At 34.8% G+C, this 19,495-nt stretch overlaps 1 protein-coding gene across 6 annotated transcripts; it reads right to left on the bottom strand.

Annotated features, from left to right (window-relative positions):
* Window positions 1-8,760: 8,760 nt before the first annotated feature.
* On the bottom strand, window positions 8,761-19,354 carry LOC147398441 (uncharacterized). 6 transcript variants are annotated; one of them, XM_086447633.1, is made up of 9 exons: window positions 19,123-19,354; window positions 18,948-19,028; window positions 18,774-18,823; window positions 18,459-18,588; window positions 15,311-15,348; window positions 15,134-15,204; window positions 14,822-14,927; window positions 13,688-13,792; window positions 8,761-10,217 (listed from the first exon to the last, which is right to left on the bottom strand). In XM_086447633.1, exons 4-9 carry the CDS (start codon window positions 18,520-18,522, stop codon window positions 10,062-10,064), a joined length of 540 nt encoding a protein of 179 aa, XP_086303759.1. In that variant the 5' UTR covers window positions 18,523-18,588; window positions 18,774-18,823; window positions 18,948-19,028; window positions 19,123-19,354; the 3' UTR covers window positions 8,761-10,061. The 6 variants fall into 6 exon arrangements, 4 of the variants coding, with proteins under 4 accessions (XP_086303759.1, XP_086303758.1, XP_086303760.1 ...); XM_086447632.1 differs by having other exon boundaries at window positions 8,762-10,217; window positions 15,311-15,341; XM_086447634.1 differs by lacking the exon at window positions 18,948-19,028 and having other exon boundaries at window positions 8,762-10,014; window positions 10,142-10,217; window positions 15,311-15,341.
* Window positions 19,355-19,495: the final 141 nt, after the last annotated feature.

The raw sequence follows: 19,495 nt of genomic DNA, 5'->3' as shown, positions 1-19,495 counted from the left end.
CGAATTTTTACGAGTTGAAATGCAACTGATATTTTTAAATCCTTGTGAGAAACTTTTCTAATGCAATGATGTGTCTGATCGTTCCTTGAATTTTACTATCATGTCATCCACATAAACTTTGACTTCCTTCTGTATCATGTCATGCAATAAAGTCATAGCTGCTCCTTGATTGGTGGCTCCAGCATTCTTTAAATAGAAAGGCATGATTTTGTAACAAAAAGTTCTCCATTACGTGATGAACGATGTATTTTGCATGTCACGAGGGTCCATTTTTATTTGGTTGTATCCTGAAAACCCATCCATAAACGAAAATATTGCATGACTTGTTGAGTTGTCAACCAACACATCTATGTGAGGCAATGAAAAGCTATCTTTTGGAATTGTCTTATTTAAATCTCTGAAATCCACGCACATTCTCATTTTCCCATCTTTCTTAAGAACTGGGATTACATTAACAATCCATTTTGGGTACTCAACCACTTCCAAGAATCCAGCATTGATCTACTTTATGATTTCTTTCTTAATTTTCAAAGTCCATTCTGACTTCATACGTCAGAGTTTCTACTTTACTTGCCAAGAGTTAGGATACAATGAAATCCAATGTTGAACAATGTTTGTACTTACTCTCGACATGTCCTCAAAGGACCACGTGAAATGTCTTTGAACTTTTTGAGCAAATCTACTATTCCCTTGCGTTCCTTGGGGAATAAGGTGACACCAATTCAAATCTCTTGAAGGTTTTCTTTGGTCCCGAAATTGACTAGTTTTGTTTCTTCTATTACAGGTTGAACCCGATGTTCATCTTATTTTTCAAGTAATTTAATTAATTCGATGGGAGTTTCTTCGTTATAAGATTTGCCCTTCGAAGCCAAATTATTAATTAAATCGTTACTGCACTCGGAGTAATCAAAATTTTCTTCTATTTCATTAAAGATAGATGGAGTGACAGGTTGACAGACTCAACGGGATTAACATGACTAGACTCAACATACAGTAAAGGACTCATTAAATGATAATTAGAAAAAGACCCGACTATGGGTTTGATTAAAGATTATGAGTTTTGAGCACCACTTTTGACTGATAGGACTGACACATTGCCTTCTTCGAGAAACATTTTAGCGATGTTGAATGAATCCACGATTGTCTACCAATCATCAACTTCAAGTTTTTCAGATGCATTATTTTATTCTTTGTCAGGCCAACTCATCCCAAAGAAAATCTCAAATCCCGATTGGCGAGTACCCGTAAGGTGGTCAATGAAAAGTTCTGGAAAATCACAATAAAGAAAATTTTCCTCTGTTTTCACGAAATATCCGTTAAGGGTTTTCAGATAGGGCTTCATGTTGATCAGATCTGCGATATGCCCTTGTCTCATTGCATTTGTCTTATCTATCCTTATCTTCCAATACCGGGCCTAGTCTTTTTTGGTACGTTCATACCCTAATCCAAATTTTTTAACTACTTCTTGAATAATCGATGCACCTTTAATCCCCTATTGTCTACAGCCTAAGCCCATGCCTGGGAATAATTTCATGCTTTGAACATGCTGGCCACACAACAGTTGAATGTATTTTCGATAGGAAAGGGCTCTCTTGTAGAATTATCCCACTGAACTGCATGAATCTTTTCAAATTTGAACCCCCTAGGTTGTATTTCTTGTTGTTCAGATTGAATTTCAAGTAGTGTCTTATCATTGGTTTCTATATCGTTCACGACCCCCATAATTTCAGCATCCCCATGAAGTGTGATCACTAAACCGTCTTTGACGAATTCAATCTTCTGATGCAAAGTAAATGGTACAACCTTGATCTGATGTAGCTACAGTCTCCCTAGTAATATGTTGAACGACGACTGAATATCTAGAACTTGGAATTCCATAGGGAAATCTACTATACCCATGGATATTCGTAGGTGCAAAGTTCCTAGTACATCCTTTTTGGTATTATCGTAAGCTCTGACACCTTGGCTAGTTGGTTTGAGATCTTTTGCCTTAAATCTGAGACAAGTTGCGATTTTCAGGGGATAGACATTTAATGCGCTTCCATGGTCCACCAAGACTAAAAGGACTATCATTTCATTGTAGTCAACTGAAATATGCAGCGGCTTTGTGTGGCTTAGCTCTTTTTTTGGGAGGTTTGTGTCTGAGAAAGACAAATTATTTTCCACATAGGTTGTTCCTACTATTCTAACCAATTGATCTGGGGAAGTATCGAGGGAGACTTGGGCTGCACTTAATGCTTTGAAAATAGTTTCCCTATGGGCCATGGAGGCCATGAGCAAACCCCAAACTGAAATGTTGGCACATGTTCTTTTTAACTACTTAATCACGGTATCATCCTCTTCAATGGTTTCCTTAAGGCAACGGGATTATCGACACTAAGTTATGGTGGCTTAAAGACTCTTTCTCCCCCTTCCCCCCCCCCCTCATATTATATGTCTAACTTCGTCACAAAAGAGTGAAAATGACTCGTCCTCTTCGGTCAATAAGTAAGGGTCTTCATCTATTAAAGAAAATGGATTTTCTGGAATCATTTGTGCCAAGAGGTAGCTAGTGTATGACAGACTATCGTAATGGGCTAGGGATAGGCAGTATGCCTCACCCACGACTAGATCAAATGGTTCATAGCTTGTAGCAAAGACCTCGTCGGTGAAAGTTATTCTAATAAGGAGTAATTGGGTGGTTTGACGTAGATTAGATGGATGAAAGAGGTGGAGTTGAATGGAAGTTGGGTATTGGATACCATATTTAGAGTTGATGGAGGTTGATGTATAGGTAGAGGATTGGTGGTGACATTTGGTATTGTTGGGATAAAGATGGTGACTTTTTTAGCGTCGATGAAGTTTTGAATGGCATGGCAGAGGGTGATACACCGATCAGTATAATGACCAGGGTTTTGATGGAATTCGCAAATGAGATTAGGGTTATGTAAAGCTGGTAGGGGGTTTGGCAAAGGTCGAGGTTTGAGAGGGGTGAGAAGCCTTTTCTTCAATAATTTCTAGAATACGCCTGTAAGGGTCATCCCTAAGCTTGAGAATTGTCGGGGGGGCTCGACCCAAATTTGCCTGATTATTGGTTCGAGCTGGAGGTTGAGCTGAGATGGCAGATGTGATGGCTATATAGGGGTGGTTGATATTGGGTTTGGAGTTAGTAAAAGGTTTTTTGGATTTGTTATCTGAGGGGTTGGAAAGGATTCCAGAGGCAAAAACGTCATCAAGCTGGCTTCTGGCTTGTAACAGGGACTCGAATGTGAAAAGGTACTGGATGACTAAATGCTGAACATACCCTTGCGAGAGGTTTTTCAATATGATAGCCACTTCTTATTTTTCTAATGCTCTGTCCCACATTTGTGCAGCCTTGGCCCTCCAACGACCAATAAAGTTAGTAAATTTTTTCCTATTTTTTTTGTTTAGTCGATTCTAAATCTCTTCGAGAAGTCTCAATCTCAGTGCTATACTTGTACTACTGTCAGAACGATTTTGACATATTTTTCCATGTCCCTATCACAACTGGATCTTAAAATATTAACCACCGTAGCACTGATCCTGATAGAGTACATTGGAATAGTAATGTCATTTGTTCATCATTGAGGCCCATGGTACGCATGTTTGTGACATACACCTTGAGGTGCATTTTTGCGCAACCTAACCCACTGAATTTTTTCATCTCTAACATTACGAACTTCTCACGCAGATGGATCTTAGGGATTTGATTTAAAGCTTCGATGCGTGTTGCGATTTCATCAATCCCTTTTATGTTCTTTAGGATTGTTTCCAACTAAGTCATTATGTTAGCTAGCATCAGATTTCCATTAAAGTGTTATTCATTTCCATCAAGCTCATAAACCTCTTCTAGATTTTTGGTCGTGCTACCTTTCAGTCTATTGTCCATTTGATCGTCAGGGGGGTTTCTTGTTGATTTGAACATCTATTTTAGCCTTTCTACCTTGCTCTTTATGTTATTTATATCCATTGCAAAGACCGTCAAAATATTACGAATCTCTACGAATTCGGATTCGGAGGCCATTTATGATGGTTCACTTGGTGTTGATGTCCACCCCAAACGACTTGACTCTCGACTCCAACTACGTGGTAATAGTATCCTAAAACCCCATCAAAGGTGAATTAAGAATTGGTGATGGATAAATGATCCTTTTTTATAACATTTTTGTTTTTTATTTTTTTATTGGTGAGATGTTTTAGTTAAGCCCATGTTTGACGAGGTGATTTATTATTAATTAGGGTCTTATTTAGAGATTTTGCATTAAAGTTCATACCAATTGTTAAAAATTTGACGTGGAACAAATTGAGCATGCGTAATTAACCTGAACATAAAAAAAATAAGAAAACACTCCTCTTATTACAAAAACAAAAGTGATTCAATTTCAAACATGTTTAAATGCTCCCTTCTTCTGTTTCTTGAATGCTTGCTTATCTTTTGATTTAGTAAGCATTCGATGATCCCAGGTTGTAGCTATGTGTTCCACCAAGTGCATAGTTAGCTTCTTAATAGAATGTCAATTCCTCAGGTGCACTAGGATCCATAAAGGGAGTCTTATCTGTCTTGATATCATCTTTGGGCAATAAAATAATATATTCAACAGTCCAGTGAGTGGTACATGATCATATCCCTTTAAAGCAAGCATGGGCCTTCATCCACTATTGATCCCAATCTGTCCCAACTAATGTCCCGTGTAATCAAATTTGAGAGCCAATCCCTCCAATCTTCTAAAGATGCAAAGTCCACCAATATTTCCTTACCTACGAGTTTGTCCCATTTACTTTCCTTGATTGGTAGGAATTCTTCGATGCAAAGTCGGATACATAACCATACATAAAGCAAATGTGGACTTCCTTGAAACCCTACCCCTTCCGATGCATTCTTATTAGATAGTCCCTCTAAAATCTCGATGGGTATTGTGGGAACTGGGTTAACCTTATTTTTAAGTTGTCCGGCAATGTCTGCACATAAGAGTTTCCAGTTGACATTCACTGACTTGGGGAAAATACGTTTTGAAGTCTATATGCGCCAAAATTGTACTTCTCGACAATGGTGAATGCTTCTAAGGCTCGATCCATCAACAATTGTACATCATTGTGAGCCATCTAACCAAAAAACTAACTCTCATTATTAACACATTTTCTTAAAAAAGAAACAAGTCAAGTTTATTTATTTATTTATTTGGTACGCTCTTTAATGTGGTTCAATTTCGATTTTAAAAAAGGTCTGATCCATTGATATAATTGGTCTGAAAAAGAAATTCGATTGCCACATTTGGATCGGTTCTACCCAATGGGTTCAAAAATAATATATCACCTCATCGACATTTTATTAAACCAATTAACTCAATCGCCCGTATACTGATGTGAAATATCGACTTACCAATCGGGCTAATGAGTTTGAAAATTATTGGCCAACACAACTTATCCTTTACATCTATTGGGTCGGACCGATGTTGTGAGTTTAATTTGAGCGGTGTGGACCGGTCCACCTACTTACCTTTTTATTGGATTAAAAAAAAAAACAACCCGGGAGTATTCATAGTCGATTCGAGTCGTGACTTAATGGGATTGCGCTTAAGTTCAAGTCTCTAGGCTCACTATATAATTGAGGCTAGATTAGGACAAAGCTTAGGTCACTTTAGTCCGAAACACCGATATACTATCCCAGTTTTACCTTGTCGAGCAGTACATGGTGATCTAGTTTGATATACCTGAAGATATTGTACTGATGTTGTAGTGTTCACAAGTGTCCCCTGTGTCCCGAAGGACCAGGTTAGTTTGGATCCGACTATGGGATTTATAAGGACATGTCATGATGCAAATATGAGTATGCATGCTCGTAAGTGTGTGCGAATGGACAAAATGTAGTCGGAACGTTTTCACGAATATCCAACCATACAAACTACATACATTCATCAAAGCCAATCGTAAAAAATAAACAATCAATCACATCCAATCACATACCAATGAAAGAAAGGATAAAATCTAAGCTAATTTAAAAGTCTCTTTAAATCAATTGAGTTGACTCAAACGAAAAGTTAACCTAGGGATAGTCTTGGATCGAGTCAAGTTTGACCTTGAAATCCCCGGTGAAGTCGCCACTGAAATCGTCTTGACCCTTTTTCACTAAATAGTTTAAAGGAGTCTGATTGGTAAATGGAAAATTTTCTGAGAAATAAGAGTCGCAACCTAGTTTAGGTCTAGGAACCAAAGATAACTCTAAATGGATCTGGATCGGTCCATTGATAAGATAAATGGGTAAGGGGTCAGATTACGGATTTTAGAAGGTGTTAGGCATCGAACCCGTCCGATCAAAATAATTGATCTCTACTATGACCCAAAACTATCTTATAGTCAACATACAAATACTAACGTCAAACTAAGGTCCAAACATCATCAATCTATATCGGATTTGCTTAACAAATCTTACTGCTAAAATTGTCTCATTATTTAAATGATTCTTCGAATTTCACACAACAAGGAAAAATTTGTGAAAAAACCCTAATTATGCCTCCTGATCTAAAGTCAATTAAAAAATCCACATGCAAATATTTTCCAAATCAATAATAATGGGGGTTTGCAAAAACTTCTAAATTAAAAAATTAAAAATGTGAAATTTCTAAATTGGTAACTTATGAGGTTTCTAAATTATGAATATGAAACTTCCAAAATTAGAAATTTACAAATATGATGAATTCCCAAATTAAAAATTTATAAAAATAATTTTTTAAAATAAGAAATTACCAATATAACGAGCTTCGAATTAGAAATTTCCTAAAATAGAAGGTTTCAAAAGAATGCAAAATTTTCGAATTCGCAAATTGTAAATCAACATGGAATTTCTAGATATAAAAAAACACAAAACTCCTAAATTGAAAATTTAAGAAAAGAATTCTTAAATTAGAAATTGATGAGTATGAACTTTCTCAAGATAGAAAATTATAAAATTTTCACATTAAAAAGTTCCACACATTAATTTTTCAAAATAGAAACTTGGGAACATGAGTTTTCCAAAATAAAAAATTTATGAAGACATGACGAATTAGAAAATTGAAAATTAACAAAATAATGATGCACGATTTTCATATGTGAAAATTTTCATATTCGTCCACACATTAATTTTTCAAAATAGAAACTTGGGAACATGAGTTTTCCAAAATAAAAAATTTACGAAAACATGACAAATTAGAAAATTGAAAATTAACAAAATAATGATGCAGGATTTTCATATGTGAAATTTTTCATATTCGTCCGATTTCCAATTTAACAAAATAGGCACATGTGTACAATCTTTGATTCTCCCAAAATAATCATCACTCAAATATACATATTTGTTCAGTAAAGAAAAAATTACGCATTATTATATGAAATAATTCTCCAATTACCACAAATTCCTAACCGCAAAAGTTGAGCCATCACGAACCCATTATACAAATCAATTTAAGCTTGAAATTATGAAGTTATTACCAAAAAAAAAATTGTTTCAAACCATTTTTGTCAAAAGAATAAAAAATAAAATTTTCCCATCACTATCATAAGTCATATGAAATCAATTTGAGCACGATAATCACGAAATTATCAAAAACTAAAGATAAATAAATACTTCTCTAACCCTACTAAAAAAATATAATGGGAAAAATAAAAGAACGAAACCCCAACACCCCCCCCCCCCCCTAACCCAAGCCACATGCTAATAAAAAAAACTACCAATGCAACAATCAAACAAACAAATAAAAAAAACAAAATAAAGAGGAGTAGAAAAAATAAATTTAAACAAACACAATTAGACTTACCTCTATGCTAGAATGATAATTATTATGGTCGTTCCTTCAGATGCAACTCGAAAAGCTTGTGAGTAGTTACCGTGTGGGTCACTATGGCTGCGAACTATACAAGAAGAGAAGAAAAAACGTGGCTGCTGTTACCGCTGTTTGTGAGAGGCTACGAAGAGTTCTTCCTCTATTTCTTTTTCTTTTCCTTTTTTTCTTTCATTTTTGTTTATTATTCTTTGTTGAAATAATAAAAGAAAAACGATGGAAGGAAAGATGGGGGGCTGTTGTTACTTGCTGTGGTAAAAGGATGGAAAAAAGACGTTTGAGGAGGTGTTGTGGGGGTCTGAATTGAAGAGAAAGATCAAATAGAGAGGTCGTGAGTGAGATGAGAGATTAGAGAAAGAGAGAGTAGAGAGAAGTGAGATCAAAGAAAGATGGAGCAAAGAGAGGAATGTGAGAGAGAGGAGCTGGAGCAGGGACCTGAGAGAGAAGTGAGATCAAAGAAAGAGGGAGTAGAGAGAGGAACGTGAGAGAGAGTAGTTGGAGCAGGGAGAGAGAGCAAGGGAAGCTGTTGGAGCAAGGAGGACGTTCAACCAGACTGAGAGACGTCTCTCTATTTTATAGAAAAAAAACTTTCTATTTTTGTTCCTCTTCTTCTTTTAACATTTTTTTTTCTTTTTCTTTTCTCATATTTCTCTTAAAAAAATAAGGGTAGAGATCCCACATTACTCGCACTTTTGTAGTCCTTCATCAATTGGGTGCGTGATTGGTCGATTTTTATCTTTTCAATTTTTACATGATTATTTTGATTTTAATTCCAATTTTATGGGTCAATTAATTTGAAATTTAAAATTTTTTATTGATTGATTAAATTTTACTTAAATTTTTAATTTTTAATTTGATTAAAATTTAATTTATTTGTTGATCAACTCTTAATTTGTATTTTTAACCAGATTTTGATGAAATTTTAATTTAAATTTTTAATTTGATTTTGAGTTTTAAATGCTTGAATTTTAGTTTGGTTTTGATGATATTTTGATTTAAATTTAAATTTAATTTTGATTAAATTAGATTTTTAATTTGATTTCAATTTTCAATTTTTTAATTTTTTTATCATGTTTTCTTAAGAATCAGGGTCTCTAAGTCAAAATCGAACGTTGATGGGGCATTTCGATCATTTGTGTTTTTTCATAAATTATTTTGTTTTCGTTGATTTTGGTTGCATTAAACTCGAAATCATATTCTGACTGCAATGGAGGTACTTTCAAGATTTTTCGGAGGTCCAAAATTCATGAAGTGTATTTTCGTCATTTTGATGATTTTTGTAGATCTTTACAAATTTTGGCATGATGTTTCTTTCAGTCCCAACGTGATTACTTTTAAGTCTCGATGTCATATTTTCCTAACGTAGTGAGATCTCTACGTTATCAAACTGTATAACGAACCTAAGCATACGTGCTTGCTAAATCAGGTATAAGATGTAGCGATCTTAAGCGTACGTAAATTTTTATGTTGAGTCGTAATGAATAAGGACTAGAACTGGGAGAAACTAGGAACAGTATTCACAAGCCTTCGAGTTCTTTGCACTCATCACTAGGAATTCACCGCAACCAAGGGACGAATTGTCGAATTAGGGGTGTCTACAGACAACTCATAACTGTTTCAAAAGAATAATTAAAACTTCCAACCCAGTTCTATGAAATCAGAGTCAGCTAGTTTAATTCCCAGATGAGAGGTGGTACACAATGCGGAGCAAGGACATTCTTAAATCACATATTCGTCTAAAATAGACGTAGTCTACCCCTTAGTACAGTAAAATACAACGGGACAGGATCTCACTTAGGCACTGACTTGATCAAGAAGTGTAATTAGTACAACTCGGACTAGCTTTGCCTATTGAGCTCAAAGGGACTTAGGGTCAAGTCTAATCAAATTTTAATTAATTTTGGCTTGTTGTAAATTCAATTTCCTAATAGACCAAGAATTCGATGATGAAATCTGATTCTTATCTTATAGTGTCATCCTCGTAAGGGGGCCATTTTTAACTAAGTGTAATCCGACACGTGCAAATAATCACCCAAAATCAGTACAGAAACCCATTGGAAAAAGTTACGTGGGTGATTAGAATATTACCTCCCGTTCTAAACAAGGGATGAACGAGTTGAATCAACTCGGACCACCGACCAATTTCGGTATACGAACCCGAGGAGCCAAGATAATTACGTCCCACTATCTTCTGTCCCTAGAATTATTACAATCCAAGCCTTCTAGGATCAAACTAAAATTTGTTTACAAGATCACTAATTTTAAATCTGATCTAATAAAGATTAAAAAAAATAAAAATAAAAATAAAGAAAATGAAATGTTACTGTCTTTTTGGCAAGGAAACCAAGTCGGATGATTGAATAAAGCTTCAACCGAGTTGCTTTTCATCAACTCCTCCACCTAAAAACATTAGAAAAATTCAATCCAAGTCAAAATACTAAAAAAAAGAAAATATTCCATTATAATCCTCAAATCCACATAAACATGTCCCAAAAATATGAAATGCATATCTCGAGAATTTATCGTCGTGCGGTAAATTAGGGAGTGGTTCTTGATACATTCAGAAATCGAATAAAAAAATTCAAAATTTTTTTGTGTTCTTATATGCGTTTTTCAGCCAACAAAACTCAAATCTGTGTAACAAATCCTCGTCGGGTTTTTGTTAAAAGAAATTGAATCGAAATCACTATCCTCGACAACGACATCAATTTGTTCGATGCAAATTATCAATATAAGAATGAACAAAATTAAACCTTGATTAGTAAGGATCGATCCACAGGATCAACATTAATCCAATATTTCTTTTAACTCAAAACGGACTCAGATTTAAGTAATCGAATTAAAATAGTTTTAGCAAAGAGTATCATTAATTAACTAAAAGCAAAATAAGAAATAAATATGCAATGTAAATCTTAGAACAATTAAATCCACCTGAGCAAATCCTCTCTTTAGATCAATTTATCTTTTACTTGTCTCAATCCTCTCAACAAAACTAATGTCGATGGATCAAAAGATCAAGCGGTTAAATCCAAAATGAAATCTAAAAGTTTGTGCAGAAATCGATAAGATGAAATTAAAGAATGTGTATTTGATGTTCTTTGTGAAGCATGATTTAGCTTAAGCTTATCTAAGAATAAATCATCAAAATTAGGAAATCAAATACTCAACTCAATAGGTTCAGCCAATTGATAAGGATATGAGAAATTTTTTTAATAGGACCTAAAGATCCGGTTAAAAAATGAAAACAAGAAATAAGAGAGAGTCTCTCAAATTCAAATTCTTCTCTTTATAAAAAGACCACAACAACATCATTTTAGGGAAGAGGGACACGATCAAAGATTATATAAAAAATAAGAGACGAGAAGAAAAACAAAATAAAAATAGAGAAAAATAAATAGGTTGAACCTACCTTCTTCCTCTCCTTCATCGCGCACATCCTACTCAAGACCCTCCCCTCTGTCTTCTCCTTCCTTCTTCATTACAATAGCTCTTCCTATTCTATCTTCTTCACATCCTCCCAACAGTCATTAATGGCCTTTCAATCTCTCTTCCAACTTTTTTTTCACGTCTTCACAGCAGCCATTAATGGCCCTTTGATTTCCCTCTCAACTCTATTCTTCTTCGCGTCCCAGAATAGTCATTGACTCTCGAGATTTAATGTATATGGGGAAACGGGTTTCAACAGAGAAACGGTTTAAAACCGTTTAGAATCACAAACGGCTAAAATCCGTTTCATTCTAGTGTTCCTAATACGTTGTTTCCTTGTAGTGCCCACACAACAACCCCTCTTCTTTTTCTGCCTAACGCCATTTATATCCCCTCCTTTTATCATCTCATTCATCACTATCGTATCCTTTCTCTTTTTTTTGCTCATGCCATAGCCCATAGACCTCTATTAACAATTTTGTTTCTTTCTAGCACTCCCATTAATGCACATTCTCAGTTCCTTCTTCATATTTTTCACCTTCCTATTCTTCTCTTTTATAGCCACAACCCCAACACAGTCACCACCCTTCTCTTCCTTCTTCACTCATGCTCTTAGAATCTCCATTAACATCAGACCCTCTTTCTTATCCCCCCCTCTCATCTCAGTTTTTCACACCCATAGAGCACCTATCCATCTGAATCTCACCCTCACCCACATTTTCAACTCTACCTCATCTCGATTTTTTACATCCATAGAACCCTATTTACCACTTTTGCAACAACCGCACCACCCCATTCACTTCGTTTTACAACAACCAAACCAACCCATTCATCTCAATTTTACATTAGCCAAAATACTCCCATTTCTTTCGGTTTCTCACGACTCGGCCCAACACTTTCATCCTTCTCTCTATAGCCTTCACTCTTTTCGATTTTTCACACCCAATCATAACCTCAACCATTCGATTCAACCACTCCTAGGAACGCCTCCACACCATAGCACTCATAACTATCAATCATTCATTCTTATTCAATCATTTAGATTTGTACGAGTTGAGAGAAAATAATCTTAAAGGGATCCCAACAACCCAACATTCATCGTACGATCAAGGTAAGTTGACTTTTAATTCTTCTATTTGAACTTCTTTCTCTCTTTTTTACCCATTGAGTCGACTCATTGATTTTATGCATGTTGAGGGATTAGACAAATGTTTTGTTTTATAAAATAAAGTGAGTTGACTCACTGATTTTTGTGCACATGGCACTCAAATTTATTTTCTCTTCTTCCAAAAAATGTTCGAGTCAACTCATTCATTTTGTGAGTATCTTGAATGGAAATTTTCTTAAAATTTAGCTAAGTCAACTTGTCAGTTTTCAGAATGTTTTAGATCGATTTAATTGAAAAGTTTTTTCATAAAACTTGGTCGGGTCAATTCAATGCTTTTGTGTGTAAAGAATTAAAATTGATTTTCTCCATAAAATGTGATATTGAGAAAACTCATGAATTTTTGGTGCATGAAGGTTTAAAATCAATTTTGTTTTTTGCGTAACTTGACAAATGATGTGATTTTTCGATTTTTTTTTTTTTTTTTTTTTTGTGCATTAGAACTAATTCAAAATTTTATTTGTTGATGCGTGCCACATAAATATTGCTAAATAATAATGTGCGTTAGGAATTATGGCATTTTCAGTATTCTTTAATAATAATGTGGAAAGAATGATTTTTATTTGAGAAAATTGTAACCATAGGATTTGATTTGCCGGCTCAATGTAATATGATGATGATCGGACCCATTAACTTTAGCATTGACTTTAGTCCTACTCGTTTACTATAGGACAGTTTGGGATTGTAATAAAACCAATCACCTTGATTGGGTGGGTTCGGTGCCTAACACCATTCAAAACCTATAACTCGACCACTTACTCGTTTCTCTCACTCATGGATCAATCCAAATCCATTTTTGAGTTATGTTTTAGTTCCTAAACCTAAAATAGGTGGCGACTCCCAAATCCCAAAAAATCTCCCAATTTATTCCATACTTTTTACTTCAGTGAAATAAGGATATAGCGACGGTCACCGACCGTCGCTATAGGGTATTTTTTTTTAAAAAAAAAATATTTTACACCTGCCCCCCTTCACATGCTGCTAAATATTGGAGATACCCCTATGTTTTGACATTGATGACCTAGACCCCAACTAACAATATGAAAAGACCCAAATGCCCCTCATCTTCAACTTTCATAAATGTAACTAAAAATCAATAATTATTGGCACCCCATCTTTTACTTATTACACCCCAATTTCTTAAATTATTTCTCTCCAATTAAAGATTATGACACACCATTCAAACATTACAAAGGTTTGGCTCAATTATTATCTCAACATTATAACAATAATTACATTTATGAGAGAGAATCAATGTGTGATTCAGAAAAGCACTTACCAGGATGAATGCATACTCTTTACTTTGCCCCAGTTCTTGATGCCTTGTTACTTCAGCAGCAAAACGTGCCAACAAATCTCGTTCTCTCAAGCAGAATATTGCAGTCTAATGAAGACATACAGTAAGATAAAACTAACTAGGCATGCTTGATAAAACCAAAAAAAGAAGTCTAACACACGGAGTGCAACTTAGTAAGGATAGAAAGAGAAAAAAGAGAGAGCTCACATCCCTCACACTCAACGATCATTGACAACAAAAATTACTTGAATAATCCTATCTTTTCCGATCACAATTGGACCCAGTTTAGAGTAGCGATGAACTTCAAGGATTAAGAATATAAACATAGCCTTTTTAACGAAAGAGGAAAAATAATCATCACGTCTAACATTTGAGACAAAATAAGTATCAAATGGAACTTACATGTGAAACCCCCCAATGGAGTAACCATGCTAATATAATATGAATATGTTCTCGCCGTCACAAATCTAAAAGGTTAACCAGACAAATTTTGTTAATAGCAAGTTTGAAACCAAATAACCATCTTAGCCCAATTGATGGCTTAGAAGGCATCACTAACTTTCTTCTGTAGATAGATCATTGAAGCAAAATTAATTATGGTTGGAATGTAAAATTAACCAAAAATATGGCAACTACGTCAGTTGTCTATTTATAGCCTGCTTCTTTCATCACAGATGATGATCCTTTGTAATTTGACCATGTAACTTTCTGTTTTTTGGTATTGTTTATGCATACACCTACGACTTACATAGATTCTTTTTCTACACTCTAAGCATCTAAAAATTATAGTAATAGATCTTACAAACCAAGTCTACAATAAATAAATGTCAGAATCTCCGTTGTAGATGTGTACAAATCAAGAAGCAACAACCTTGAAATGTTTCATCTAAATAACAATGAAAAACACGACATTACTTGTAATCTATTGAATAACAGATGTGTTAATTGTTCAAGAGAATCCAAATAGTTCTTTCATACCAGATCCAACAGTTTGTAGCCCAAAAATTAGAAGAGTGATAAATATAACAAATAGGGAACACTAAAAGAAGAAAAAAAAGCATACCCCAAATTCAGAATTGGCAAGAGATTGAATGAAATCCGTTAAATAGCAACAACCTGGCAGTGGAAGGCAGGGTTCTCTACAAGCACTGCTGCAGGTTTAACATCCGAGAAGTCCTTCTCTTGCAAAGAATTGGATATGTCATCAGCGGAGAAGGGAATGCTGCACCAAGAGGCACTGATTAGAAGTAGTTCTTACCATAGTAAAAGGTTAATGTACCTCATGTTTATGAAAATTATAATAATAATAGTAATAACAATAGTAACAATAACAATAATAATAATAATAATAATAATAAGTTATCGTATTAAGCTTCAATACATGAAAGACGTACCAAGAACCCCACGGCACAGCAGAACAGTTATTACCTGTTAAAAAGTTGGACGTTGATATAGGAGAAAATCAGAGTAAAGATCTTCTGAATAAGAACTGGAGGGACCTGAAACAAGGGAAGTTATAAGCCTAACTGGACAATATAATGCACTTGCTAATGGTGCTCAAATCCTTAGTAGCTTAATATAATGCACAAGTTATTGCTAACTTACGCAATAGGTGGAGAAGCGGTAGGGATCACTCCTATTTTCTTTGATGAACCATCAAAACATTCCAGAAGTAAGATTGTTAGCTACTACATGAAATAAATGGAGTAAAGTACATGGTAATATTATGCACCAAAAACCATGCATGTGGACCAGAGACACTGATAAAGTATCTAGGTATCATAGGTGGCGAGCTAAACCTATGAGCATGAGCAGCATAACTAAGCATAGAGTCTTAAAAAAGGAATTCCATGGCTGCTGACAACTTGTATTTGTGCTCCTTACATGCCTTTAATGATGTTGGAATCTAAAAGAGAGCTTGAGAATTAATAGGATATGCAAACAGAGTTCCCTGGTTTGAAAGTGTAACCAAACAATTTGGTAATCTCTAGAAGCAGTGTGATTGCTACTCCCCATGCTATATATCCCTCTTTTAGATTTATCTCAAGTAAACCATTTCTGTTTATCTTCTAGATTATGCTTCACATGATCAAGAAGTAACCAAGGTGGACATGCAAACTTGTACTAAGTTATCATATATACTTCAATGCAAATTGGATCACATTTATGTAATACATAAGAAGGCCTGTACTATGCAAGCCTAGATATTGTTCAAGGAATAAATTGGTTGGAAAAAATTATGCATTGGTATGAATGGATAAAAACATGAAGTGTAATGAATCATATACTTTTATAAGGTATATAAGCTGACATTTATTCAGAGGTGGCTGAAAGTTATAATGCAGCTCGAAACTTTTATTAGAGGACTTGTAAACCAACATGAAGTTTATGGTTCACAAAGGTCCAGATTCTTGATCTTTGTTCAAGGGAAGTACTATTTGTTCAAGGGAGGAAAAATAGAGAGAATGGTAACTAATATAAAATAGAATCTAACCATATTGGGATGGTTCAAGGATCTGTGGTTCATAATCTCTCTCTGCACATTTTCATCAATCTATGACACAAATAACCTCTCAATCAACCTAACATCCTATTAGTCAATCACTTCAACAATTGCAACAAAGAGTCTAAATTTCACGAACCTCACCTCGGTTTCCTATATTATTGGTAAGAGAAAGAAGCATAACAAAGAGGTTTGTGTGAAAAATAAATAATCCAACTAAAAGAATGATGTAATCTAGGGACACATTTGGAGAAAAAAAACATCTGGAGCTACACTATAGCGAAACTAATTTTTGATATTAAACCACAATGCACTTGTTTATAAGGGATATATCCCATAGTAGTACACTTCATCTTGGTGGGTAAAAGCCACTAAGCTATATTAACCACTGATCTCCAACCTTCACAAGACAAGGCTTCTATATAAACTTTTCATGTAAAACTATACAAAAAAGATGATCTCTCATGACACCAATTACACCAATTATTAAATATTAAATATTAAAAAATATTTTAGTAGAAACAGTGTCAATTTAAAATAATATTTGCCTATCAGAGTAGGTACATATATGCTTAAGCTTCATGTAATAATAAATGTAGACAAGAAAGTTAAATAACAACTATAAAATGTTAGTGCACAACCTCACCCCTAATATAAGTGCCACCTTGTTGTCATGGTGTGTAAAACCTCCTTTACACATAAACCTTGGAGAGAAAAAAATTCACCAATAATGTCCTCATGAAAACCACCAGTGATTACAGCTGCGCTTAGAAAATGAAACAATGCAGCATTATCACACTAGCTTCATAAACTGGTGAACTTTTACCATCACTGCGTTTTTGTTTTTATTTTATTTTTAGAGGTAAATTGGGCTTGGACCCACGACCTCAAAGTCTATTACTATTGCAATACGAGACAATGAATATAAACACCATAACAAGCAAGCCTATATCAGGGAATTAATAGGAGGATTGCAACTGCGGCATCAACTAATACAAATGGCTCCAAGCATATCCAAATTATGTGATATTCTTTTGTTGCTCATTAGTTCCTCTATTCATTTCTGTATAGATTCATGTCATCTATTGGTTCAAGTGTGTTCACATAGGCTCTCACCTTGTCAATCCATGTTTTCTTGGTTTTCCTCTTTTTTAGACCTTCCACTTGCCCATCATTCCTATTAATTGAATCTGTAATCTGTCTTTGTTGCACATGATAGAACCATCTCATTTCACTTTATTAGTTCATCACCTATTAGGGCTACTGCTTACATTTTCCCGAATGCTTTCATTGCTAGTTGTCTTTCCTACTATTTCAATCATCAATTTTCTCGTCCTCTCATCTCTACTAGCAAAAGGAGTTTATGAATGGAAAACCCAATATTTGATGTGGAAAAATTGGAATTCACATTGCCGACCCCAATATTTGAGGTAAGGTATATGATGATGATTATGATGCTCTCTTTTCCTTTAATTTTGAATTTCTAAGATAACTTGTACTGTCCACGAGACTGCAGTAACAAATCAAGAGATAATAAACATGGTTTATAATCTCTAACTTATTAGTAAGCTTATACAACAACGCACCTTGAATGAGATAGAACGACACACTAGAGGAAAAATAGTACATGTTGATACTTGGTAAGCTGATACAGCAAGATGTCTTGAACAAGACAGCTGAATGACACACTGGAGGAATAGCGATACACTTCGATATGCAAAGAAACACAATACATCAATCTAAACTATTTGTAATGCTTAGTGAAACTGAAATACAACATACTTGTACGTTTCATATAATAAACGAAGGCAACATGGTCCAGATCCTAAGCTAGTATGGTTGAAACAAGCAACTGCAACAGTTAGCACGTTTCATATAATAAACGAAGGCAACATGGTCCATAATGCAAAAGAAATAAACTGGATAACATTTTTCAGGAATTTATTTATTTATGGAAATCATAGCTAACACCATCAGCAGTTGAGAACTCAGATAGGAGACAGTATCTCCTGCTAAATGTTGAAGATGTACCCACATTCCCACATATCCAAATTAGTAAATTGGAAACAAACCAATTTGTAGAAACTCCAGAACCATGAAAAGACATTTAAAATTCACTGATTCAAAACATATATTAGCATAAACAGAACAAGGTTCCAAGGGGTATGTCTAAAAACTTAAGGAACTAGGATATCAAAGCACTATATATCACAAGTTATTCAACAGAACGAAAAGAAATTAGGCACTTACGTTCCCTCGTCAATGTTGAGCTTCTTGCAAAATTTAACCACAAACATGCCAACAAGTCGCCCATTGGTTGATCCTATCATTATTCCAGGCACAAATTAACCAGTTGGAACAGCCGTTCCAAATGTCACCACTGCCAAAGTGTAAAACAAAACATAAAAAAATTAAAAGAGAGATCAATTGTGCAAGAAAAAAGTAATACAAAGGTTAAATCATCCAACAATGGACATGAAGATCCATATCCCAACTATTTGGGGTTGGCTATTGATTGGAAATTCTAGATTGAAATTTCATGGTAGCAAAATCCTAAAAACCTACCTGTTGTTGTGGAAGCTCAACTTAGTCAATCCCGTCTCGATATTAAAAACCTAGAAAAATAAATATATGGTTTAGGGATCAATTGCTACACCGTAAAATTGAATCAACACTATAGAACTAGGGTTTTGATTTAAATCGAACTAAAAAAATAAAACCAAAACTATACCATCGAACCTAATTAAAGTTTCGATATCAGATCGAAAACTTAGAACCAAAGTTGCTAAAGATTACATAGAGAGAGATTGAGAGTTCAATCTGAAGAAATAGCAAATAAGAAAACCAAAATCATTGAGTGAGATCGAGAGCTCAAACCCTAGAACAGTTCAAGAGCGGGAAAAAACAAACAAACCTGATGAAGAGCGCTATGGATCCAACTTGAATAGATCGAGTCGAGAGAGAACACGAGTTTGTTTATGTAAAGAGAGATGAATACAGAGAAATCCGATAATCAAACCCGATTGAAGAGAGAGAGAGCGAGCGAGCGAGCGAGAGAGAGCTTTAAGGAGAGATTAATACAGACGAATCCGAGAATCAAACCTGATCGAAGAAAGTGAGAGAGCGCAATTCGTTTTTCTCTCTTAAATGGGAAAGAAAGGGATTTTTTTTTAGAGAGTGGCTATTGACACCCCAACTTTTACTTATAGTGGTAAAAACGACGTTTAAACGACTGCTAAAAACTGTCGCAATTAACAACAGCCTTTAGCAGTCGTTTTTCGCGCAAT

Source organism: Akebia trifoliata, chromosome 7, assembly GCF_017979445.1.
Source record: "Akebia trifoliata isolate Shusen 1 chromosome 7, ASM1797944v1, whole genome shotgun sequence".
NCBI lineage: Eukaryota > Viridiplantae > Streptophyta > Magnoliopsida > Ranunculales > Lardizabalaceae > Akebia > Akebia trifoliata.
This window is presented reverse-complemented; position numbering and strand designations above follow the sequence as displayed.

Excerpts from the sequence above, each read along its gene's own strand:
- LOC147398441 (XM_086447632.1), bottom strand. The coding sequence starts at position 18,538 with ATGATAGGATCAACCAATGGGCGACTTGTTGGCATGTTTGTGGTTAAA. Across the intron at positions 15,205-15,310 it reads ACCGCTTCTCCACCTATTGC|GTCCCTCCAGTTCTTATTCA; the intron begins GTAAGTTAGCAA and ends CCCTTGTTTCAG. Across the intron at positions 10,218-13,687 it reads AAGAGTATGCATTCATCCTG|GTGGAGGAGTTGATGAAAAG; the intron begins GTAAGTGCTTTT and ends TAATGTTTTTAG.